At 41.8% G+C, this 25,884-nt stretch overlaps 1 protein-coding gene across 21 annotated transcripts in view; it reads right to left on the minus strand.

Annotated features, from left to right (window-relative positions):
- CELF4 (CUGBP Elav-like family member 4) overlaps window positions 1–12,287 on the minus strand; it is a 711,301-nt gene extending 699,014 nt beyond the window's left edge. For 18 of the 21 annotated variants that reach the window (XR_003995165.1, XR_003995164.1, XR_003995166.1 and 15 more), the window contains exon 1: window positions 11,373–11,652. Coding sequence is in view for 18 of the 21 variants with exons in the window: in XM_032919650.1 (XP_032775541.1) it covers window positions 11,373–11,652 (280 nt within the window). In the remaining 3 variants the exon portion in view is untranslated. Of the gene's footprint in view, window positions 1–11,372 lie in introns of all 21 variants that reach the window. The other 3 variants (XM_030512888.1, XM_030512889.1, XM_030512885.1) reach the window with 1 other exon arrangement.
- Between the last annotated feature and the right edge of the window lie 13,597 nt (window positions 12,288–25,884).

Raw genomic sequence — 25,884 nt, forward strand, 5'->3', positions numbered from 1 at the left:
GAAAAAAAATCAGGATCCTAAATCAGTGAATGATGATATTCCTGTAGACAGAGAAATTACAAAGGCTGAATCCTACTCACACAAAAAAACTGACAAAATTGCCGTTGGCCCTTTCTTAGCAAAGCAGGGACAAATATGTATTTACAAGTGAAATGAGCAAAGCTAATTTTCCACCTCCACACCGCGTGTTTTTTGAAAGTGTTTTTTCCTGATCTGCACTGGAAGAGGCCCTGATGTAACACATTTGTCATCAGAGATGCACCAAAACCTTTACTGAAAAAAAAAGAAACATCAAATTTATGTCATTAACTTCTCCTTAAAAAAAAAAAAAAAAAAAAAAAAGAAAAAGAGAGAGAGAGAAAAATCAAATAAAATAAAATAGAGAAATCCAACTGGCCTAATATTGCAGATGCAGAAATGAAAGATCAATAGCACACTGGAACCAATGGGAATCTTTCCACTGATGCAACAGGTTTCAGATCAGGCCTGAAGGCACCGAGCTTAAGTGACTTCACCAGAGAGTGTTGGTGAGTAATTATCCATACCGTGATTAGAACCCAGGCGTCCTCACTGCCTGCCCTCACCCACCAGATAATGCCCTTCCTTTGAAAGAAGCTACAGACACAGGCAGCAATTCAAAAGGGGTAGATCTGAGTTGTATTAGCCACTAGCAAATAACCCAGAAGAAGAAAGGCAATGCTTGCTTTTCTTGTTTATTTGTTTGGTTAACTTGGTGTTAACTTTTACTAACTTATAGCAGAATGTAAAACTTAGCACCACTCTATCACCCTTATCTCCTTCAAGATCTTTAGTGTGTATTTCCTTCCAGTGTTTCTATGGGTTGGCTTTCATTTTTTCTTTTTTCTTTTCTGTCCATGACTAAACTTAGTGTTAAATCTTTTGTAAGACACTCTTTTCATTGGTATCACAATTGGCTGGGCCCAGACTCTTACAAATAAACATGCAGCAATGGTGTGCCTTTGAAAACTTTGCCAAAGGATTTTTGTTGGTTGTCTTGCCCATTCCTCACTTCCACTCCTACTTTTCTCATTTATTGCCAGTATCTGGAATGAGATTTCTTTTCCTTAAAGGGGAAAAAAAAAAATCTATAATAATAAAAAAAAAAAGATAGGAAGAAGAAACACAGAGCAAAAAAATTACCAGATTCCCTCCAAATGCACAAAACAGAACAAAACCAGCAGAACAGCATAACTAAATAACAATATATCTTTACAAAAGAGGATGAAAAATTGCATCCTCAACCATGCATTATTGGAGATGGGTTACAATCAAATAAATTGCTTTTAAAAGCAATTAAAATCTCACAAAAGAAACACACTTCCCCTGTAAACTGAAAAAAAGGCGTAATGAAATGCAAACCATCTTGAAACTACCATACGGAAACTGGAATGAGACACTTCAAGCTGAATGGTATAGCAGGAGTGAACTAGCATACCTAGATAAGGCAGCCTATTGCTGAAGAGAGAGTAGTTAGGGAATTCAGAACCAAGCAGGTCTGTGTATCTGGATTTAGATGAATAACAACCTTAAAGCAGTCACATTCATATTATCAGTCGTTCCTGCCTCAAGGAGTAGTATCTTGCAGAACTGTCCATAACTTAGGGCCCAATCCAAACACTGCTGCAGGCAAGGTAGAGTTTTCCTGAAGACTTCAGCAGGCTTTGGAGCACGTCTGTAGCTCCCCTGCAGAGCCCTTTCCCGTCAATTATAGATGATACATATCATAGAATATAGTTACTTTCACCACTTCACATTCTCCACCCTCTTCCCCCCCTTTTCTTAAATGTTGCTAAAGGTGTGAAAAAATAAAATCTATCAAGCACTTTCATTACACTGCTGTGTTGAAAAAGAGCTCTCTGGGATTAATCCTGTTCTGACGAGGGCTGAACTGGTTGACCAAAATGGTCTTGGCTGCTCTGAGTAACTCAGGCCCCTGGCTTCTCTGCAGCTGCCAGGCAAAGACACGATCCTAGAGAAAGAGGTATCTTGCTTCTGTCTGGGTCAGGTGAAATAATGGGCAAGAAACAGAGTCCTGCCTGTAAGAGGAAAGAAAACTGAGTTTTCTCTGGGTTAGTATTCACAGAGGTGCAAGCCAGTTTAATCTACTCAACAAAGGTACCTCCCTTTCTCCCCCGCTGCCACCCGTGCACCATTTCAAAGAAGTGCACCTTTACCTTATTATATTATTAGAATCAATCAATATTATTAATATTACATGTGGGCAATTCTGTAAATTCTCCATAGTTCTCCTCCCTGCCTGTCAACAGCAGGTACATTATACAGTCTCTGGTTAGGTTGGTCAACCAGGCTACCGATAGTCTTAATAAGCAATATCTATATTATGACCTTTGCTCACAGAACTGAATCTCTCCTATAAGGTTGTCAGATTCCTTAAAGAAGTATTGATAAGCTCATTATTGTATTGCTATATATAATTTTAGGTGTGATTTTCACTCACCCTCAAGCATCTAGTAACTGAATACTTTTTTTTCCCTCCTAAAGCACTGGCCCTTTTACAATTGATCAAATAGCGATTTGGAGAATTATAGAGAGGAAACATAATCAAGGGATTTCTACAAGCACACTGTGATATATCTTTTGATCTTCTGACAACCTTCATCCCTCTGGATCCTAGGAAGGAAGCACTGTTTTATAGGGATATTATTAGGCTGATACTGCTTTATACATCTACCTGCAAGAAGCTACCGAATCCAACGAAGATATTTGTGTGCATTTGCAGTGAGTGATGCATATTATGTGATGGAAATCTACCCTTAGGGATCAAAAAGGAGAGGAACTATGTGCAAATGTAAGTCTGCCCTTTCGATACATGTGTGCGTACACACTCTCTGTGTACTGTATACACAGGCATTTGAATTAGAAACAGGCCAAATATGCAGTCAGATCTCATCATACCAACTCTGTCTGCAAAGCTCCATTTTTATTCTGTTTGAAGAAGCTTCATGTCCAGAGTTATCTGCCCCAGCACACTGGAAAGTCAGCCTGGTTGCCTCTAAAATATTTTGGAGACTCAGACACAGTGTACAAATAAATCAGAGGTGGATTAATTAAGTGTGACTGTATCATTAAATTAGTATAATGAACAAACAACTATGTATCATATTAAACTCTGCATATAATTCCAGGAATAGCCTGTTAAGTCACCTGCCACTTTTACACAAGAGTATGATCTCTGTACTGTCTTTTAGAAAGGAATTATTTAGAGACCTATATCAGCATGTTTACCTTTTCATTAATATGCATATATAATAAATGGTTTCATGTGTGTGTGATACACAAATGTGGTAGGCACACTTCTACCTCTGTGTATGCTCTTTTCATGTAAAAGTTCATTCTCTGCTGCATCTATCATGTAAACAATGTGTTTTTATGTTTTTCAGATTTAAATAAAGGAATTACAGACCTCAGCCATGTAAAGGAGAAAGAATAGCCTATGTTACAAACTGTGTCTGCATTGTACTGTGGTCTATCGAACCGTAAGCAACTTTCTGGCATTAAAATACTTTTGGAGAACTAACAATGAAGGCCCCTTTCACTGGCAAATGTATATCCCTGGAGGCATCAACATTGCCAAAAAAAAGACATCTATGAAATAGTTAACGTTAAACAATGATTGTCCATGTTCAACAAAGGAGGGAGAAATTAACAGATAAGGGTGAGGTAGATCGAAATCTGCATGCCTCACTGGCTGAGCTGTCGGATATTTCTAATGCATCTGAAGGGTTTGTTACTAAGAACCTGTTAAGTATCTTTAAACCTTTGATCTGTAGCCAGTCTCAACAAAGGTGACAATTAATTAAAGGAGAGTACATTGCAATAAAGTTACATTGTGGTCAGTTTATATATACTGTCCAAAGCTGGTTCACAGAAGTCACTGTCAATTAAAGTCTTCTTGGAGTCCAGTTCATTATCAATCTTTCCCCCTTGCCTTGGTCAATATTTTTGGCTGCTTCTGCTTGACAAACTTAACACAATGTCTATATCTATATGTCTTCCCATTCATTTGCATGGAATAGATGGCTGTATATGATTTATTTTTAGCTACTACGTATGGTCAGGCACTTTATTTGAGAGGTTTAGAGCTCTCATCCATCTTTATTTTAAGGAGCGACAATAATAAGCCCTCTCTTCCTTCAAGGGGATGTCAGTTGAATATAATAAATGCACATTAAAAGATGTGTTCACCTGTGTGTGCATTCAGACTGTGGCTCAGAGTGACAAAAGCAAACAAACACAATATCTGTGGTGACATCCTGACTCCAGCCCACACCAAGCGGTGCAGCGCAGACAGAGTGATTCAATAGATCCTGCAATCTCCAAAATGCGATGATGAATCTTGAGGAGGTATGAGGAGAGAGAGGTCCCTATAATATAAATAACCCAGCTCAGTCAGTGAAGCTACAGTAGAAGAAAAGCCACAACTTTAACTCAACATGGTTATTATTTTTCCTTTTTTTTCACTGTGGATTTTAATACGTACAGGTCAGTCTGCCATGACAAACCCCAGCAACAGTCATACTGGCATCGGTGGAGCAGTTAAGTGAGTGAGAAATGAGGCAGAGGTCAGGCTTTTATCGGTTCCTCAGCTTTGTTTTAGTTTTAGTTTCACCTACAGAAAAAAAGCTAAGTTAAGGGACAAGCCAGCAAGGGCAGAAGCTGGTAGCGTTAACTGCAAGTGTCATGATTTGCTATGTAAATCCACAATTCAGAATTTTAAAGAGAATGTGAAACACTGCGTAACTACAAGCCTGCACCAGGATTTCCAAGCACAAAACCACTGAAGCGATGGCAAAAATCTCACTGACTTCTGCCCAGCAAGCACGCAACAAGCGTTCACTCCCTAAGTAAAGATGATGTTGGGATTAGCGAAACACCAGCCTATTTGTTAAGGCTAGGATTCAACCTAGCTCACTTAACACCTCACCTGCTTAGTGCAAACTCTTACGGGGCAGAAATGAGGCAGCACTTGACGGACAGGTCATATTAAGCTCTGCAGTCTTCTGCTTAATGGAATATTATTTTAAGGCTATTGCCAATATCTACAGGAGTCTTTGGGCATCTGATGCTTTTTCTCTGTTTTAAATGCAGGTAAGCAGCTCAACAGCCTCGATTATCTCCCCCACTTTTTCTCCCTTGGAACCATTAATGCCTGTAGCATAAACCTGCCTCGGTTCACACTTGATTGACGGGAGGGACAGTAACAGCTCCTTTAGTGTCGTTATGGTCTGTCGGGTCAGTGCGGCTGGTATGCACACACACAGGGTATGAATGATAAAAACCACCCTGTTGTCCTGCTGAAAAATGTGGCTGCGTATTTCCAGCTCTTAAGGCTAAGGGATGCCCTCCTTGATCATCCAGCCCCTTCTGCCTCTTGCTCTTGACCACCGTGAATAGAGAGTCCTCTGCCCGCCCTCCTTGACAGGTACAATCCACTTTTCGGTTGAGCACAAGACACTTTCTGCAACCTTACTCACTCTTTACCTAGGCAAAATTTCCAGATACTCTCGGACAACTTCCTTCAAAAGACTATTCCATCAGCTGCCTGGCTTTTATTATACTATGTGATTTGAATCCCCTGCTAAAGAAAGCTCTGTCTGTGGCACTGGCCACTGGCCGATGAGCGATACAGGACCAGATGAACCATGCTTTTCATCCAAGGCGACAAGGATTCTCAATTTTTCCCCCTACTTCAGTGCTGACGTTCACGATCTCTTCCGGCTGAATACAGGAAAAAAAATGTATATGTATAAAACAAAACTAAACTGTTCCCTGTTTCTGTTGTTATACTTCATAAATTAGCAAGTCCCTTTAATTAAACCCTTGGTTTGGCCAGGTAAATACTATGAAGTCTGGTTGTTAATGCTGTTTTGTTTTTTTTTTTTTAAGAAAAAAGAAGTACCTTTTTCTGATTCCCTAAAATGTCTGAAGGCACCCGTATGTGTAGATATTGAGGGACAAAAATGATCATAATCCATAAATGTGTAGAAAATATGTCTATCCTGAAGAAAGGCAAGAGAAGAAACAAAAGCTCTAGAAACACAAACTTTAATTTCTTTCTTTCCTCCACATTATGTAACTTTAAAGCAAATCCATTCTTGTAAGGATGATTAGCTGATGTGGTAGTAGGGCTAGCTGAAGAACAGCTTTCAGTGCAAAACTTAACAGCCAAGCAAGAGATCCCAGAAAATTGGAGTTTGTATTGGAAATGCTGACACAACCGTAACAACAGCATCATAACTGGATGCAGCTGCTTTTAGAAACCAGAATCCCTGTCCAGACCCCTGAAAAAAGAGTTAACATACAGCATTCTAATTTATGAAGCAATCCGGTCTATCTGTTTGATATTATCAAAACACATGCATACTCATCTGTATGGGATATTATAATGTACAGAGGGTTGCTTTTTTCCTCTCTCTTCCATCAAGTTATCCAATTGCGTTTTGATTGTTTTAAGGGGTTGTTCTTTAGACCTAAGGCATAAAGCCTCCTCTGTTTTATTCCAGTTTATTTGTGCATTTACCTCCCTAAAACTTGTTTGGTTTACTACCATACTAAATGCTGTATGTGTTGCTTTCAACCAGGCAAGCCTTATGTTTCAATTATGGAGGAGTTTATTCAGCACCTGTATTGCGTTGTGCTTCTTTTCAACTGAATTTCCATTTCCCAAAGGCTATATGCATGAATATGTGTACATCTCTTTTTCTGTATGTATACACACATACAAATCTATACATTTATACATATGTACAAATATATCATCTTAACTGAATGCTCATTTTCATTACACCTTTGAATTTCTAAGACATCCAAAACCTTCATAAACATCTTTAGACTTAACAAGGTTTTCATGTTTCTATCATCTATCTTTGTAACCAAACACAATGGAATATAATGAATGGAAGCCTTGATTACCTACCCCTGAGGTGTCTTAAATTTAAAAATTATTTATACTTTTAGAAGGTAAAGCAGCAAAAGAACTAAACTATTCTTTTCATACTGCATTTTTCTAGCTGCATTGAATGCTTATTGAGTGAGGTTCGGGTCAGGTAGAAACACCATCCTAACCACCGGGCTGCAGTAGTGTATTTCAAGGAGGTTTGGGGGTTTTTGTGCTTTCCTCACCCCTGAATAAGGGTTGAAAAAATGTTGTAGATCTCCGGTCTATGGAAGAGTCTTGCTTTCCCACTGCACACTGTCTATCTCCACTCTTTAAGTGCACTCACACGCGTGTGTTTCAGTAAATCTCAGTTAAGTGTGGAATGCTGATTTCTTCTGACTTCCTAAATAGAATATTATGGAGACCTGTGTGTTTTAAATTAAAACACATTTTAGGCCTTGGGTACAAGCAAGCTTCGATAGAAAAGGCTGTTTAAACCTACGGGGACAGTCCTATATTTAGATTACATTAATTCATAAATATTATACTAAATACCACTTAAATTGGCCTTAAATGACTTCAAAGATAATGCATTATAATATGGCTGTCCTGAGAGCACTAACCTTTATGTCTCCCAGTAACTCAGCCTTTAAGCATACTCCACTGCTAGATAAGAAGGGAGGAAGTTATGAATGAATGGCTTGCTAAATGGTTCAAGTGTGATTAGTGCATGTGTGTGTGAGTGTGTATGTGTGAGCGTGTGGGTGGGTCAGCTCAGCCCCAGTAGATTTCTACCCGTAGATCTCAGTACACAGCCTCTTCCCAACCCTACAGCAAAGTATCACAGCAGAAGCTTGTTCCTGCCCCATGTGGAGAGAAGTGAGGACAGGGGAAATATGCAGCAGCAATCCTTGTGCCATGAAAGCTTGTTTTGTTGGGGTTCTGGCAAGCCTTTCCCACCTTCCCTCACATGCTGCTTCCCCCATACCTTTTTCTCTTTTCATATGCCTGCAGGAGAATCCTGCTCCCCTGCCTCTTCCTTAGTGCCTGGCCTGTTATCAGCTGGGGCTGCTGGTGAGATAACCTGGGACTTCACTCTCCTTTTGCCATAGTGTTTCTGGGAGGGTGCATAGTCATGTACTTTATCTTCAGGTTCTTAATTTTCAATTTCCCCCTGCTATACAGGAGCACCAGAGTATCTCTTCATAATATTTTCAGGAATACACACACTGTGCTCTCCTTTCAAAGTATTTACACCTGAAATTACTCTGGTTGCTACGTTTTACTTTAAACTAATTCCTGTCTCTTGCCTCCTCCCAACACAAACCCACCTTCTCCCTCTCCACACCCAAGGTTTGATCTCCGTACACTTAAACAAACTACAGCTCAGTATTAACCCTTCAGGGTATACCTCTACCACAACCTCCTTCCCTGTATTAGGAAGGAAATCAACTCAGAGTGATGGATCAATTAATGTATAAGCATTATGCATCACTTATGGAAAGTATCTTGGGGTTTTGTATTGCCAACCTACCCCTGAGAGCCAAGTTGGACTATCTTTATACAATTCTTCACCCATGCCTGCAAAACAAAGCCATAATGAGGAGATCTGAGTGAATACTAAGCTTCACATGGCTGTATTTAGAGAAGGAAAAAGAAAAAATAGATTAAAAATGAAATAAAATGAAAAAAATATTAAAACAAAAGCCAAACACAATCTTCATCCTTCAAAGCCCCATCATGCTTTTTGACTTAATAGTAATTAATCACTACTGGCAAGAAAGTAATTTTTTTGCAGGTAGCCAGAGGCACATTTTGATCAGGATTAGCTAATAAATCAGCGGCATCGCTAGAAAGGAGTTCAAACTCTTCTCGGATGTACTAAATAAAACCGATCTCTGAAACGCTGCCAACTCGGTGTCTATTGAAGCTTCACTCAAACCCTAACCTGCAAAATAACAATCATCATCATCATTTTTCCTTCCAAAGTCCAAAACTTCTAGGAGGTTAAAAATTACTGTTTCTTTCAAGATGAACTCGTGCTGTTTGGTTTGATGAAGTGACAAGATTTCCCACCTGGCTTTTTTCCTAGGTTGCTACTTTAGAACAGAAATGAAATGAAGGGGAATGAAGTTAGGATCTTGCTTAATTTAGGAATATGTGTTAAACACATCCAAGCAAGATAAATGATCCCTCACTCTTCCTCTCTCCCCCGCTTCCTGAGTTTGTCTATGTGAATGCAGGCATACAGTAAAAGCAAACTGAACTGGAAGAGGAAGAATTCACATCTATGAACTAGAAATTAAAGTTAGCGCATAGATTGATTAATTACAGGTTTAAGATAGAGCATAACAAAAAAAATAAAATCTCGCCAAGAAATCAAAATAACCTCCCCACATCACAAAAATCTTTTATCAAAGTGTTAGCTCAAAGATATCCTTTGCACTATGTTGAGTGATTCTCTTTAGTGTAGCTTTTACTGTTGTTATTTTTGGTTTACAGAAACCTTGGATAATTTTCACAAACACATGCGCGCACACACAAGCTCAGTGCCTACTCTCACTATGCCTCGTATATTAGACAAAACCTCTCAGGACCTTTACTTCCCTGTGCTTTTTTCTATTATTTTTATTGTTATTAATAATTATTACATTATGGATATCATGTTTAAATGATGCCCATCAGACCTTTATGTGGCTTCTAGGAAGCTGGTCTGAGATGAAAACATGGTTATAAAGGGCTACACTGATCAATGTAAATATGAGAAGGGTGTTTAGAGCGACCGGCAAGCAAAGAAGGAAGAAATATCCTGTAACTTAGACTGAGTCCCCAGTCCCCGAGCCCTGAACATTTTCTCTAGCCTATATGAAACTGGTACTTTGCACCGTCAGGGTATATTTTCATTCGCATTTCCTGAAGCTGGAAAAGAGGAGGGGAGCAATTGGGAAGGAGGAAGAGATGCCAGCTAAACATGCTTTAAGTTCAAGATTTACAACTCGCCAAGGCATCTGGAAAGCTGGGAAGCCAGTAATGCCATTACCCGTGACCCTCCCTGCCAGGAGTCCACGAAGCTGGAGTAGACACTGTTACTGAATTTCTCCCGTAAGAGATGCAACTTCCACTCCCTGCATGGTCTACTGTAAAATCCTTTCTCCTCCCGCCCTAAATCTGGAGTCACACCCCAATCACTTCTGATCCGATCTTTTTCTTTTTAGTTTTCTTTCTTTTTTTTTTTTTTTTTTAGTAACTACATATTTAATGACACAAACACACACACATATATACAGAACCTGAGTTAATAAAGTGGCTTGCTTCACTCCTGGGTCCCTCCTGCTCCTAAGCGGGGCTACCATGCAAATTATCTTCAACTTCCTCTCTGCGAGTCCTACTTTCCTAGCCGAGGATCCAAGCATCTCTCCCCCACTACACACACCCTCCTCCACCCCCAAAACGTAGCATCCTCTAATCTGAAATGCACCTCCGGAAAACCTAAACTAAGCAGAGCAAGGAGCAGGCAGGGGATGGAGTGAGCGAGGCATCTCATGGGGAGTTATGTCTCCACTGCCTTTAAAGAAAATCTTAAAAGTTCCCGGGATGGACTTTAGGCACATTAAAGTAGTGCTTGGAATATGCCTGCTTGGAGACTTCTCTCCTCTGGAACTAAACTGCCACCTGTCCCTCCTGGCTCACCCTCTCCAACACACACACACCAGTCACGATTTTGTACACACACCCCCGCCCCGTTTGAGATAGGCTTTTTTATTGTTGTTTAAATCCCTGTTCCCATACTGAACAAAACCAAAATTAAATACTCCCCGCATCTCCGGAGCAAGTCACTCTCTTCTGCTTTTGGCTTTGGAGTGGACTACAAATAATAATTGTAACAGCAGTAAAAACAAAATGAAAAAAAAAAGAAAAAAAAAAAAAAAAAGAAAAAGGGAAGGTGCCGGTGCCTGATACACAACAGTTGTAAAATAGGGGCTTCCTAGCTCAGCGCAAACACACGGACACACACACGGACACGCACACACCCCTGGGTGGGAAATGTGCGGCTCCCACGGATAAAGAAAGAAATCCTGATCCCGGTTTTCAGCACCACCGGCGGGCGGACAGCTCCCCGCCAGCCCGGCTGCCGCTCTCTGCTTGCCCGGGCGCCCGGTGCCCGCGGGCAGCTGCACCTCACCTCCCAAAAAAGGGAGGAAAATGGTAGAAATACTGATAAATGACCCAAACTGAGCTGACTTGCTTCCCTGCATCTCTCTCTTCTCTTTCCAGGAAGGTTTAGTATTTCTTTCCCTGCCCCTGTGGCTTGCCGCCTCCGCCCCCGGGCCAATCGAAAATGGAATAAAATGAAATGAAATCGAAAGGAAAGAGAGAAAGAGAGACCCGGAGAGGAGAGGGAGCCTGCCTTCCTCTCCCGGTCTCTCCCAGGAAAGTTCAGGAGGTAACTCACCTTTGTGCATGCCAGTGAACCTGTCCTTCAGCACTGTCAGTTCATAGATCTTCCCGAACTCCTCGAAGAGCGGTTTGAGGTCTTTCTCGTCCAGGTTACGGGGGATTTGCCCAATAAAGAGCTTAATGGCATCGTGGTCCTTCATTGGGATGGTGGATGGGTTTCCGGGACTATGGTTTAATCCGTTCATATGCCCGTTGGTGCTGGGGTTGCTGTGATTGCTACTCAGGCTGGTATTGTCTGGTTGTCCGTTTGCTAACGTGGCCATCTTTATATACATAGAGAAAATCTTCTTTCCTTTTTTTCCCCCTCTTCTTTTCTCTCTCCCTCCCTCTCTCTCCCTCTCTCTCTCTCCCTCTCTCTCGCTCTCTTGCTCCCTCTCCCTCTTTCACACACACTCTCTCTCTCACACACACACTCCTCCCTCTCCGTCTCTCTCTCTCTCTCTCTGGGTCTGATCTGATTTTTTTTTTTTTACATTGAAGATCTGTGTCCTTTCCGTTTAAACAGGCTGGATCGGTTCAAATTCCCAGCCAGACTAGGGGGTGGGGTGTGAGTGTGTGGATGTGTGTGTGTGCGGGGAAGGGAGGCTGGGGGTGGGGGATCGCTTTTGCCTCTACTCTGGCTAAACCCCCTCCTCCCATCCAACCACCCCCCTGTCTGTCTGCCCGGCAGAAGCTTAATGGTATCTTCCAACACAGCCCCTGGCTATAAATAGCACTAGGCGCATGGCTCTTTGAGAGACAGTCAATTTCTATTGTGCCAAGTGAGCAAAGGGGAACGGTTGCGTTTTTAGGACCAATGATGATGATTATTTTTTTTTCTTTTTCCTTTCCAAGCCCTCCGATCAGTCGCTGTCGTTATAATTTCAGTGATCATCGTGAAACCTGCCTTTTTATTTGAGAAGGGAGAAAAAAAAATAACAAAACCCAAGGTGTTCTGACTTCTTCCTATTATGATGATGTCTCTTACTTATTATTTACTCCTATTACGATTTCTCAATTGATAATAAAAGCAGTTCAGACACGGACGAATCCTCGGGCTCAGAGGTTGCTTTTGCTGTTGTTGTTGTGGTTGTGATGTTACAAGCTCTCTTTACTATATTTGTTCTTGTTACATCTAAAAATAAATGCATGCTCTTTAAGCTTTTCTCTTTTTAATTGTGCCGATTATGATGATGACATCAAGCTAGGAAAAGCGCAAACTGTATTATTGTAGCTCTTTAGAGGGAGACGAAAAATACTGAGATGAGTATTGTTAATTTTCATGCTGCCGATATTTATTTTATGTACGATCAGTGCGGGCGTTATCTCCTATACTAGCTGCGGGGGGGGGGGGAGGGGGGCGGGGTGTGTGGGAAAAGGATTGATTAGATAAGATATTCCTGCCCAATTTTCAAGCCATCAGGATATTCTGTCTCTCTGATGGAAACACAAATTGTATTTTGTAGTCATCAGGGATCGGGAGTTGCTTGTCCGAACAATGCTCTCTAGACAAAGTGTACTGTATGGTGGAAATGAAATCAGCTCTCCTTTCACAGCATCTGGGGGTGGGGAGGGCAGAGAGATTCGGATTAAGGACACAACTCCCGTTTATCCCCCAAATAATAATAACGGTAAGCCGGACAGTAACAAAACAAGGCTCTGCGTGTGCTCGGAGCAATTTTTCTTTCTTTTTTTTTTCCCCTGGTTTTTTTTTTTCCCCTCCCCTTTTCCCTGCTTCCCGTGCAAGCTGTGCGGGGATGAAGCTCGGAGAAACACCAGCAGGCGAGCTCCGAACAGCTTGCGAGTTACCTGGTCTGAACCCTTGCCTCAACTCCGGCCCCGGTCGGGTTGCAGCTGTTCGGTCCCCTTCTATCCCCTGCACCCGGGGGTGCTGGCAGTCTCCCCGTCGGGGCTCACAGCCATTGTTCCCGGCGCCGCCGGCTTACCCCTGAGGCGGAGGCAGCGGCGGCCCCAGGGAGCGGGAGTGGAGGGGGCCACTGGGGAGCGGGCTGGGAGCGGGACCCCCACGGCCGCCCGTCCCCAGGGAGCGAACGGGCAGGGCGCCGGTAACACGTGTGACTGTAAACGGAAGGGGCAACCGTGGAGGAGGGAGGTAATCAGCTTAAATTTGCAACGTTCCTGCATGTTTCATTGACCGGAATTTATTTTTATTTCTGTTCTAAAAACAAACAAAACAGAAAAAAATAAAAAAAACCCCAAGCCACCCAACCAAACAAAAAACCCTACCACAACACCTTTGCAGCAATTTTCACTTTATTTGGGTTTCTTTTTAATAACAGAGCAGCAAAGCAGTGTCCGCTCCTCTCAAAAAAATAAATATTTTAACAAATCATTATTAAAAAATGAGCGCGGCGCTGGTGCCTCCGCTGTTACAACTACTCCGCTGACTGCGAGTCCTCCAGCGCCTTAAACGAGCGCCCCTGCCAGGGGAGCAGCGCGGAAGGGACCGATCCCGGCGGTGCGGAGGGGTTTGGAGCGCTGCGCCCCTCCCCTGGGCTACCCACGGCCCCGCGGGGGGAGCGTGGCGGGCGGGGACACGAGCACGACCCCACAGAGTCTCCCCGCTGACGGACCCCCTTTTCCCCTTCTCTTCCCCTTCTCTTCCCCTTCTCCCGGGACCCTCACCTGGGGGCACACCCGAGCAAAGTCCCTTTTTAACGGCTCTTGGAATAAATCTCTTTGGCCGGTAATGGGGAGGCAGCTGCTGTCAGACGCCAAACGCCGGGCTGGTGGCAGGCACCGCTCATTGTCTACTATCTGACCAGGCGTGCTATTTATTGGGGTCTAAGGGGGCAAACTGTCTGTCTTCCCTTCCCGGGCACGCACTTAGAACGTTTGAAGGCTAAAGACACGGGGATCTGGCAGCCCAGAAGCTGAGGGGAGGGTAAACCCCTCATACAGCCCCTCTCCCGAATTCCCAGCCCCGTGACTTACCTGCTTTCAAATCCTGCCTGGTGCCTCGGACTGTGATAAAAGAATGACAACAACAACAAAACCCGCATGAAACAAAATCTTCCAGTACCCCCCCACCCTGAACCAGGACATCACAAATCTTGATGCCCACTCTTTCCGAGCCTTAAAACCTCACACAGCTCACCGAGACACGACTTGTTAGACCTTTTTTAAAGACGGAATATCCGCTATACTGAAAAGTGAAACAGTACCCAGCACTGATCCATCGCAGGGATAGCTCTGTTAACACCTTGTCCACGAGCAGGCCACTCTGCCTTCAATCACTGCTTATCCCAAATGTAAAGCCAATTAAAAGAGCAGGGCAGTGAAAAGAGTCATTTTGCGGCTCAGCGAGGCTGTCCCTTTTGTAACAACATATATTTTTTAAAACTTTGAGCTGGTCCATGCCCCATTTCCACAGAGCTGTTAAGTATAGTAATTCAGAAATGGATGCTGTTCAAGTACAGCCCCCTGGTGCACAGGCACAGCTGTGAGGGGTGGCAGGATGAAATAACACGGACACAAATATTGCTACAAGGGCTCTGAGATGAACACAGCTGCTGCTGCGGATGGAAATAAGCTATACCCCATAAGCACCTTTACACATGTACAAGGGGCTGTGCTGGATTTTAAACAGATACAGGCAAAAGGAGGAGTGAAACTGTTGTCTAGAAAACAGTCTTTGCTGAACAGTTCCCAAGTGAGAAATGTTCCCAGCGTAATCACACCGGGTCCAGTTCAGCAAACCGTAGGCAGGGCAGTACACAGTTTTGTAAGAAAAAGGTCTTTTATAACAGGCTTCAGTTTCTAGCAGAGAGTAAAAATTATTTATCTGCTTGGAACCAAAATAAAGCCCTTCAATTTTTTTCTTCTTCTTCTTTTTTTTTTTTTTTTTTTTTTTTTGTGTCTACTTGCAGGGAAAAAACTACCCCCTCCCGAGCCCATTTATAACCCCGTTTACTCCTGCTGCTCACTCTGGTCAGTGCCATTTTTTGGGAACACAAACGCTATTTATTTTGGGGTAGATTGCCAGCAATTTTTACCTCCTCGGAAGAAATGCTACTCCAAATCGGCACAGCTGGAGAAATGCACTATTACCCCTGGGCCAGGAGCAGACAGATGCAGCAGGACTAGCCACAGGTACACACACACCTCGTGTGAGAGAGGGCTTGCAGACCAGGCTTTGGCTTTTAATGCGCCTTTCAAAGGGCTTGATTGATTGCTGTTAATCCTGTGAACAACTTCAGTGTTGTTAACAGGACTGCCAGCATTAGTAAAGGTACTGCATGCATTAGTATGCTCCTCGTCCCTATGACGTCAATAGACAGCTTCCCAATGACTTCCAGGAGGGCTGGATCAGGCCCTCGCTAGCAGCAAGTTTTTAATGAACACTGCTTGGTGCAGGGAAGGGGGGCACAGTGATACATCAGTCCTGACTACCTTCATTCTCCAGGAAACGAGCAAGCCAAGAAGAAAGGCAGGAATAGGCCGAAAGGTTGCTGGAGGGGGATTCTTCTGCTGAACTTCAAAACCCCGGGCTCATGGCACACAGAACCATCATTCGCTGAAGGATATAGAATAAATGGCAGGCAAGTTTTGTTCCAAATAAATAAACAATATGTGTGATTTTTGTATTTAAATAGTAATTTATCCTTTTTACATCTAGGTAGCTCTGTCAGCCCATATACTTCCAGATTCTCTGCTAGCTTATTTTATCGAGGTTTTTCCAAATAAAACATGAGACTGTTAATAGCAAAGATATACGTTCTGATCACAATTCGAAGATACAGCTCTCAGCTATTATTAAAGGGCCTGATATTGCTAAGTCTTCTAACTCAGATGGGATTGTTTACATCAGCTTGTTAGTCTTTATAGGGTGTGCTGACAGGATCAGGACCTATTAGATACGTAATAACAAAATAATTGAGAGCTGCATGTGGGCCTTCAATACATCTAACAAAAAGAGGGGGACCATCATCTGCTGAACTTCGGGTAAGAACCTAAACATCAGGGGATGGGCCCAATCCTGAAAACCTTAATCTGCATTGTTGTTAATCAATCTGCTGTGGTCAGAGGGGTTATTCATCTGAGGAAGGATTACTCATGTGAACATTTGCAAGATTGGTCCCTGAATTAATGCATGAATCAGTGTGGGTTGGGTTTTCTTTTTTCTTTATTTTTTTCCCTCTGCTTTAGTTAGAATCAAGAAGGTTGATTGAGGAGAGAAATGAAAAACTATTTGTATCCAAAGGAGCTTAGTACAGGATTGTAGTCAATATAGGCAACAAAAGGTATCACTGTAATAAAAAGGGATCTTTGTTTATGGAGGCCTTTTGTTATTTAAGTAGCGCTGGTGAGTTCCAGGTGGCAAAGTGAAGGCTGCATAGGTCCCAGGGGTTAATAGAGGACAGGAAAATAGGAGAAAGTCTGTATGCATGTTTTTGCATGCATGTTTAGACACAGGATTTGTGCAGACACATACATACACATCATTACATTCTACCCAATGGATTTTGCTATTTAAACAGAGCTCTCCAGAACGTTCTTATTACCCATGCTGTGAGAGCTGTAAATATGTTGCATTAGTCCTTTGAAAAGAATATCAAGTTTATTATCTCCCCATCCCTTTTCCATAATACATATGTCCCTGTACATAATGAGTAATGAAAGCAGGCAAGCTTGTATTGCAGGGACAATAATGCTTCATGTTAATATGATCCTTTTCATCATCAAATCATTGTGCAATCATTAACAAATTAATGCTCACAGCGCCCCTGTGAGGAAGGGAGATTTCAATTTAATAGGATCGGGTAGCACCATCAATTACAAAGGTTGCCTGAGACGTCCTATAGTAAAATCCTGTTCAGCTTTAATAAACCGCACATATTTTGGCTGAAACTCTGAGTCGGGTGTCTATGTTCAGTTTAAATTCTTTAATCATTTCTGGAAAATTTCAGCCGGAGCTGGTTGTCCTTCCCTGAAAACCACCCAGAGGAGAACTCGTCTGGTTTGAATTAAGTCGAATGAGATGTTTTGTAAAGCTCTCCTGTCCCCATCTTTACAGCATGATACTGAAAGCTGACAGGAGATGAAGCTCTTTCTCAAGTCTTTTTGCTATCTTGGGGAAAATCTGTCCCAAAATGTCCAATTAAAAGCCTTGGGAAAATGGCAATTTTTACATGCTCACTAGAGATGCAGATTTCCAAAACCAGATTTCCCAGTGAGTTGGCTCTCATGGGGCATGCTCCAGCAGAGGCAAGAGTTATTCCTGTCACAGCACTGGCCTGGGACAGGCCAGTAAAAATTGGAGTCTGGATACCTGAGACAAAAGCAGGGAGTTGTGTCTTCCCTGTGTTTTCGGGACATCCACAGTGAGACTAGAGCAGAAACTAAAAACAGATAGCTGGGGGAAATTCAGGAAAGCTGGAAAGACAAATGGGGTTGGAGTACACTGGAGTGGATTGAAAAGAAATACAAATGGGGGACAGCCTGGGCTTCATACTCAAAGGTAGTATCTGTACTAGCAAATGAGCCAGGGCCAGAGCATAGGTTTAAGAAATTTATTAACTGCCTTAATTTTAATTGCCCCATACCAAACTCCCAGGCACCTTCTGAGTGCAGTTTGGAGGTAGTCACAGGCCAGTAGCGTGTTCCCAATAGGCACTAGAGACAAGGTAAGGGGTTTTTTGGGTAAAGAGGGTTTAGCCTTATCAGTATGCAGTGTCATGCCATTTAGACCCAGGATTAAAGAATTCTCCAGCTATTTATTTGTATTAACCCAGTTAGCCACGGAGTGCTTGGGAGGAAAGGTTGTACCAAGATGGCAGCAGTTTGCTTCTCAGAAAGAAAATTCTGGGAAAAACTGAGAGAAATGGGAAGGGAGATAAATCTAATGCTGAACCATCTGTGGTAGAATAACAGGGGAAAGGGAGAGATTAATATACAGAATGTAATGTAAGAAAATACTGGAAAATAAACTGGGAAAGCATAGTTGATCTGAGAGCTTGTGAGGCTGGTAAACTCCGGGGCAGGATATTGGAAAGCTAAGTCAGGAAAAAGAGCCAAAAAGTGAAGCTGGATACATGACTGGAACTGGAAGGGGGAATACAGAGTGGGAATGAGTGGATCTGAAACAGGGGTGAGTTAAAAGAACAAGAGGTCTTGCCTGGAGGAGAATGTTTGCCCCACAAAGCCCATTCTCCTGTGTGCTTGAAAGGGGAGGCAGAATCCCTCAGTCCTCTGCAGTCAACAAACAGCATTGCCCATGCCATCTACACTGTCAGTGATCATGTGATTAAATGCTGAATTAGAATGCATCTGTACAACAAAGGAAAATCCAGGTTGTGCATGTAACCTCAATTCTGGGGGCTCTTAATATTTAAGTGCTTGTCTTTGCAACTAGAATAATTTCCTTTTCATCAGGGCTTGTGTGCAGGTTTGTGTGTGTGTCTGTGCTTGCATATATGTGTGTTCACAATTATATGCATAAATTAAGATGATGAACATGAGGCAAAGAGCTGCAAGAAAATGAAAACCAATTTTTTTTTTTTTTTTTTTTTTTTGTGTGTGTGTGTGTGTGTATAACTCCAGTTTGTGATTTGGGGACTTTAACTTAATTTAGGTTAAAGATGGATTTTAAAGCAGCTTTTGGGCAGTGTTTTCTTCCCAGAACTCTGGTCACAGTCAGTTCATGTTTTTGAAAATCGGGCCTACCTCTGAAAATGACTTTAAGCAGCTAATTCATATTTGGGCACTCAGCTGCTTGCTGAACTTTAGAGAGAACCAAGCAGGGAGATGAGGTGTGTGACCTTAGCTTCCCGAGTCAATGGTCACTTTTCAAGAGGTGCTTTACAGCCCCAGGGGAAACAACGACAAAGTCAGTGCTCAGATTCAGAACACCCTGATATCCTGTGACATGTTTTACTTCTGAAGGTATGCCCAGTCTCATTTTGAATGACGTATGTTGTAAGTACAGTCTCAATATTGGCTTTGTTTGCATGAATGAATACTTATTTTACAAAACCCATGCTTGCTCCTATTTTATTCTCCAAGTAGCTGGAGGGAGTGTCAGTCAGGGTCCAGCATCAACGCTGCTGATTTCATGTACGTCATTCTAATGCAGATTCATGGCTGATGACTAAGTGTTGACAGCATGTGTGTGTGGGGGTTGTGTTTGTGCACACATGTATGTATGCATCCACACATCTGCATGTATGGAAATACTGTAGAGAGGAGGGTACTTTACAGACAAATGCACAAAAATGCTCCTCCTCAGCTTTCTGTTAGAATTTTATAGTATTCTTAGAGAAAATACTATTTTTTTCCTTATTTTGTATTACCTCTCTCTGTCTGTCTTCTTTCTGACTATTTTACTCTCTATCTCTCTCTCTCTATATATATAAATCTATCAGTTCTTGGCTGTCTGATAGATGATATCTCTACCTGCATTAATTGTACTGGTGTTGCAAATATTCTCAGTTTCTTAACGGTCAATTTTCTAAATCCATCCTAGAATTTATGAATGTAATAAACTTTAGATCTGGTCTTATGCCTTTTTAAACTTTTATTTTGTACTATTTTTGTTTCTTACTGTCCAGGATAGTAAATCACCTATACCGTGTTCTGTCTTATAAAGGCTAGACATGCAGATGGAGGCTGTAAAGGAAATAAGCAAGGATATACAAACTGTTCAGGGCTTCAACAGCAAAGAGAGAGACTACTCATGCTTTTAGTTAACTGTTATCCAACCCAGCATTAATAAGCTTATGGAACAAAACCAAGAGATTGACTGACCGCTGTGTGTGCGTATAAGTGTATATTGTCTAGGAAAGCATAGGATCTTGGTCACTTCAAAATGATTTTTCTACCTGGAAGCTGTTTTCATCTCAGCATCTCAGGAAAACTACTTGTTGTATGTACCTCCCCATGATCTTAAAGTAACAGTTACAGCACAAGTGATAGCATAGTACGAAATTCAAACTCCATTCTTTCTGTTGACTGCAATAGCGAGGTGAAGAGGTCTTTCCCTGTATTTCCAGTTGGTGGGCTGTGCTGGGCCTGAATTAGAACAGACAGTTTTTCATCCTTTGTGCTGTCTGCATGTACCCATTGAATTTAGGAGCCCCAGCTACCTCTGTAGCTGATACTGAAAAATAGGTATTATCAAGGGCTGTTCATCCTCCAGACCTTTAGTTGAAGAGCAAAATGTAGATTTGAATTCTGAAAGCTGAAGTGTGAGATCTCTAGGATGGAGCAGGCAAGAAATATACTCGGAGAAGGCCAAAGAGGGACTTTTCAGTCTCCAAATATTTTTCTCACCTGCTTCTTCCTAGAGAAGGAGAAGGAGAAAAATTAAGAAGGAATGAGGGAAAAGGGAAGGAACGCAAATGTGAAGAGAAAACTATCTCACAGGGAAAGCAGAAGGCAAAAGAACTACAGTTTCCTGGAAGAAGTGGAAATATCTTGGTAAGGAAATGGGTGGGGATAAGAAATCCAGACATTATCAGAAAAGAACTGGGTAGGTAAGGAAATTGAGGCCTTTCTGAGGAAGTTCTGAACAGACACTTAAGGAAACCAGATGCAGCAGCTTGGAGGGGTAAAGACATAAAGAGGCTGAGCATAAGGCGAAATAACAAAAAGGGCATAGGCTTTTCCGGAGTCCAGGATGGAATAAGAGGTCTCTGAATCTTGCCATACTTCCGCAGTATTCAAATTCATCTAGGAGTCTTACACAATGTTCCAGCTCCACCCACAGTGGCTCCTCATGGAGACCTTCTATCACTATCAGCTCTCACGTTATGACAAGAAATATGTCTAAAGATGTTATGACTTTTGCAAATGAAGGCAAATGAACTACTGGTATCCAAAGTAGGATCAGCTGAAAACTCAGAGTCAAAACTGGAAAGTTCCTGTCCTGTTGTTCTGCTTCCATGAATTGGCTTTTGCTGTACTTGTGCTGGTGCACAGCCAGAGAGGCACTAAGAAGAGACCTAGGAGAGCCCTGTTAAGTCCCAGATTGACAATTGCTTTCCAGGGGCAATTGATTTTGAACAGAAAAGGCCTGGTCTTCTTCCCAGTCTGTGCAGAGGAAAGGAAATATTATCTTTCTTCTTGGTTTTAGCTGCAGGAAATTTCCAACTGACTAGCCAAAGGGGTGCATGGCGTCTGTTTGCTTGCAAAGCAACTTGAACAGAAGCAAGACCCCACAGAACAGGACAAGAAGGTGAGGATGTACCATTCTTTCATCAGAGAGAGAAGTGCATAACAAGTAGAAGCTATGTGTACTATTACTATTGCCTATGAAATCAGCGGGGAGAGAGGCTCCCTTAGCAATGCACCTGAGAGAGAAATCTGATCTTTTAAAGATCCGGGATCAGGTCATGGCGAAATCAGCTACTTAAAGATTTTACATGGCTGAAAACATGTAATGAGATTACACACCTGCACAATATATTCAGTATCCTTGGGGTTCAGTTTTTATGAAATAGAACTTTTTTAGCAAAGAAGTGTCGATCTCTAGGTGATATTTTTTCCATTCACACAGCTGAATCAGTTGAACTTCTGTAACTCCATATGGCCTGTGAGCCTCAGGCCTGAGCAACATGTGGTCCAACAACATGTAGTACAATCAAGCTGTAAGAGCCTGAAAGCTTGATTGTCTTCCACAGTCATCTCAAGAGGTCACATTAAGGCAAGAGCCTTGCTGATGGCTTGTGCGTTTCTATTGCAGAAAGGGGCCTGGTCTTGGTTTTAGAACGCATAAAAGTTTATGCTTTACTGAAGATTTAGGTACAATTTTTGGTAACTGTATTCTGAAGGGAATTTGCTTCCCGAGGGAGCAAGCTGTCCAAAGGCCATCAGCTCTGTCTTTGCCTCTCCTAAGCTTTACAGAAAACCTAGATCAGGTTTCACAGCCCGTTTTAATCTGAAATCAAGAGCCTTTTCAAGCAAATGTGAATTCTGTCTCAATGATTGCTATAAAATACCTTTGTCTATATTGGGTAAGGATTTGCTTTTTCTTGTCAAACAATTCAGTAAGAAAACTTTCTGTTGTTCAATTGCTCTATTCCATTTGTCATGAAAATAGCCACGATGTGAGGGGAAAACCTCTGCCTAAGCACATAGGACCCAAAGCCACCATAGCCCCAGCATGCACCTTGGTTTCAGAATACTAAGATTCATCTCAAGTGTTTCTAAGCATTGGAAGTTGCAAGAAATTCTTTATTGTTACCCCTCAAATATACACTTCAAATATATAAGTATACATTTTTAAAGAACTGTTTCAGCTGTCATACTCCCTTTCCCTTCTTCCAAAGCACTCAACTTGGTCTGCAGCAGGTTATATACCAAATCATCGCCAGTTATCGCATTTCATCGATTTTACTATACTTGCTGTAGAGCATATTGAAGGTTTGAAAATCAGAACTCAATAATGTCCAGTGAGCTTGTGAGGGCAATATGCCTTCTGATAAACCAATTCATCAGCTGAACAGTCTCAACATGCTACCTAATATTGACCTTAATATTTTGGGACATTTCTGCCACACACAGCTTTCAATGGTTTTAATTTCTGTTGTGACATTAGTAAGATCACATTTTTCTCATAGTTAAGCCTGTGTAAACTGGAAGACACTGTTATCAATGGATTTACATGTGAGTTGGAGCCATTCTGAGTACAGAACAGCTTCTAGTCCCAACAATGTTTCTTTGTCCCTGAGCTCATATTCAGGACCGTATCAAGGCTCCTGTGCCATGGTTTCCATGGAAAGAAAAGTGAAACATGCAGTCTGGATGGAAACTAATGTGTGTTTTTTCAGATCTGTCTGGTTTGGGCAATCAGGGAATTGGAACAATAATGATTTAGCAACAACAACAACAGCAAAAGTATGTGCTTGTCAGTTTGGACACGGTCTTTATATATATAGGCCTAATCTGAACCATAAGTGATCAGTAGACTTTCCAAGGTTTCTCACGTTTGCATTGTGCTGGAAGTGAAGGGTGTGAATGATAAAAACTGAGTTTCACTTCTGAATCTAATGCTGCTCTCAGTAGGGACATCATGTATCTATGCTGATCTCCAGTTTCCCATTTGTACTGAGTAATGGACTCAGTAATGGAGAGTCGTTATGTGGTTTTAATATTGAGAAATTTAGATTTTGGTTTATACAAGACCCCAGAAAAGAGAAGGTAAGCCTCTAGCTGAATCTCTGGATGACATTTTCATTCTTGACTAATCAAAATTAGCCAGTGGAGATGCTTTTGTCTATTCAGAAGAACACAGAATGTAACATGGCAAGACTCTCAACTAGTCACTAACTCAAGGGAACTAAATCACTTCAGTCCTAAGTTCATAAGTGGTCCATGAGCTCACAAAGGAAAGGTCACTGTAGTGCATAAATACCATGGGACACATAAGAGCTTCCCTGGACACAATAATTTCCTGGGAGATAATTTGCATGATGATGGACTGAGGTGCCTGGGAATCTTAGCAACAATGAGACATTGTTCTGAACACGACTCAATGCTTGTAGATACAATGAAGGCAAAGGGCTGAATGTAATGCTGTTGTTGGCCCTTATCCAGTTTTTTGATTGAAGAACAGTCAGGAATCCATTACACACTCAGTCAGCCACGGACCAAGATGGAGGAAAAGAAAGAAAAGTCAGAAACGCATTGTGCAACAGGAGGGCTTGGACATGATAATCGCAGGGTTTCTTAAAGAGGGTGAAAGGTATGACACTCTTGAAACCATCTTCTCAGAGGCTGTCCAGAGGGAAGTTCAGCATCCCTTGGCAACAAGGAAACAGAAGAATATAGAGTTAATAATGTTCCAAAGGCCAGCATTCTCCTGCTGAAACAGGTTCTAATATAGAAGGCTACACGTGAGCTATTTTTATGCCTACAATGACTGCTGTGTTTGCCTCCACTCCTGACACCACTCTCATTGTACTGTATGTAAAGCACTTTAGGACACATTGGCTATGAAAGCAAGTTCAATTTGTGAAACCAAATTCTATTCTATCCTCAGTCACTGCACACTGAGCTGGGTCAGCTATGCATTTATTTAGCTTTCTTTTTTTTTTTTTTTTAAAGAATTTACGGCTCCTGCCTGCCTTCAGAGTTACTGGGGAAGCACACACATGATTTTATATAAGTCATACAGATATTATGTTTTTATGTGTAAAAATATATACACGTTTACACACACAGACTCTGTAGAAATGACTCATAATGAAAAGCAAGTGACAGGGGAGAAAAATATCAGTTCATGCCTTCCTTTGCTTGGAATTTTCTATTGCTTTTCTGCTGAATGATGTTCCTGTACTATCTACATAATAAGTACCCTCTTTCTTCAGATAATTAAAGAGATGCTGCCCATATCCAGCTAAAATTATATATTTATACATAGCGACCTTCTATTAATAAACATGTGAGATTGTTACAACTGAACAAAACCTCACAAGTCTTCATTATTTCCCTCCACTTAGGCTCTTTATTATCCTTCTCCTCGTGCATTTAGCACTGATGAGAGATGCCAGAGAAACAGTCTCAGTAAAAGGACAAGGCCATACAGCTTGTTGTCTCACAACTGGAGTCTGATGATTTGGACTGTCTCCTTCGTTCTGATCTCTGGCGTGGCTGTAGGCCACTTTGCTTTGTGTTTCATGAGCTCTAAAATGGGAATAACATTATTTTCCCCTTACCTGTATCCCACACACAGAGTCTTTCAAGAAAACTTAATAGAAGAACAATGCCTTTCTCAAGGACAAATACTTGCCCATGGATCACCACTAATTGTCACCAGACTGTGGTCCTATGTCCCCTCCTCCCCCAGGGTATGAAAAAATCTCCATCTGAATGTGGTGGCTCAGTTTTGCAATCTTCCCTGTAACATTAGAACCAGAGGAAGTTATATTAGATCCACAGATTCAGCTAGAAAAAAACCCCCACAAATCAACCACCAAACCCCCAAACTGGAAAACTCACTTGCATGAGCTTGAAGGCGGCCTTGAAAAAAATCTGATGAGTGAGGACGCATCTATTGTCTGGTTTCTGTTTTGTCTTGTTGTCCTTAGCAATATGGCTGGATTAATAAGAAATGATTTATCTGTTTTATACTCCAACTCACCTTATTCTTGTGCTTAAATCATCCCTTACAAAAACAGTAGCACCATAATGTATTGCAGCTCTGGAAGAAGAAACAAGCAATACTTACCTCTGTAAAACAGTCTATGAGAAAATTAACTTTTCCTTTCTGAACCTCCAAAATGACAAACACGTAGAAAACATATGTTGTAGCCTGCCATCTTCTCTCTGCTCTAAGGAAGCTGACATTAGCTTTCCTTGCTCCAGAACCAGTGGACTCAGGCGACCCACAAGGAAGAATTGCTTTTGCAGAGCTGAAGAAGGAAACTCTGCTTTGGGTTTCTCATTAAAAGAATACAGGAACAGTGTCCTTATATACATCCCCTACTTTCAACATGACTGTGGTCAAGAAAAAATGCAGATAATGAAGCATGGCCAGTTCAAATTTATTCAATATGGTGTTTACTTGT

Source organism: Strigops habroptila, chromosome Z, assembly GCF_004027225.2.
Source record: "Strigops habroptila isolate Jane chromosome Z, bStrHab1.2.pri, whole genome shotgun sequence".
In the NCBI taxonomy this organism is placed as follows: Eukaryota; Metazoa; Chordata; class Aves; order Psittaciformes; family Psittacidae; genus Strigops; species Strigops habroptila.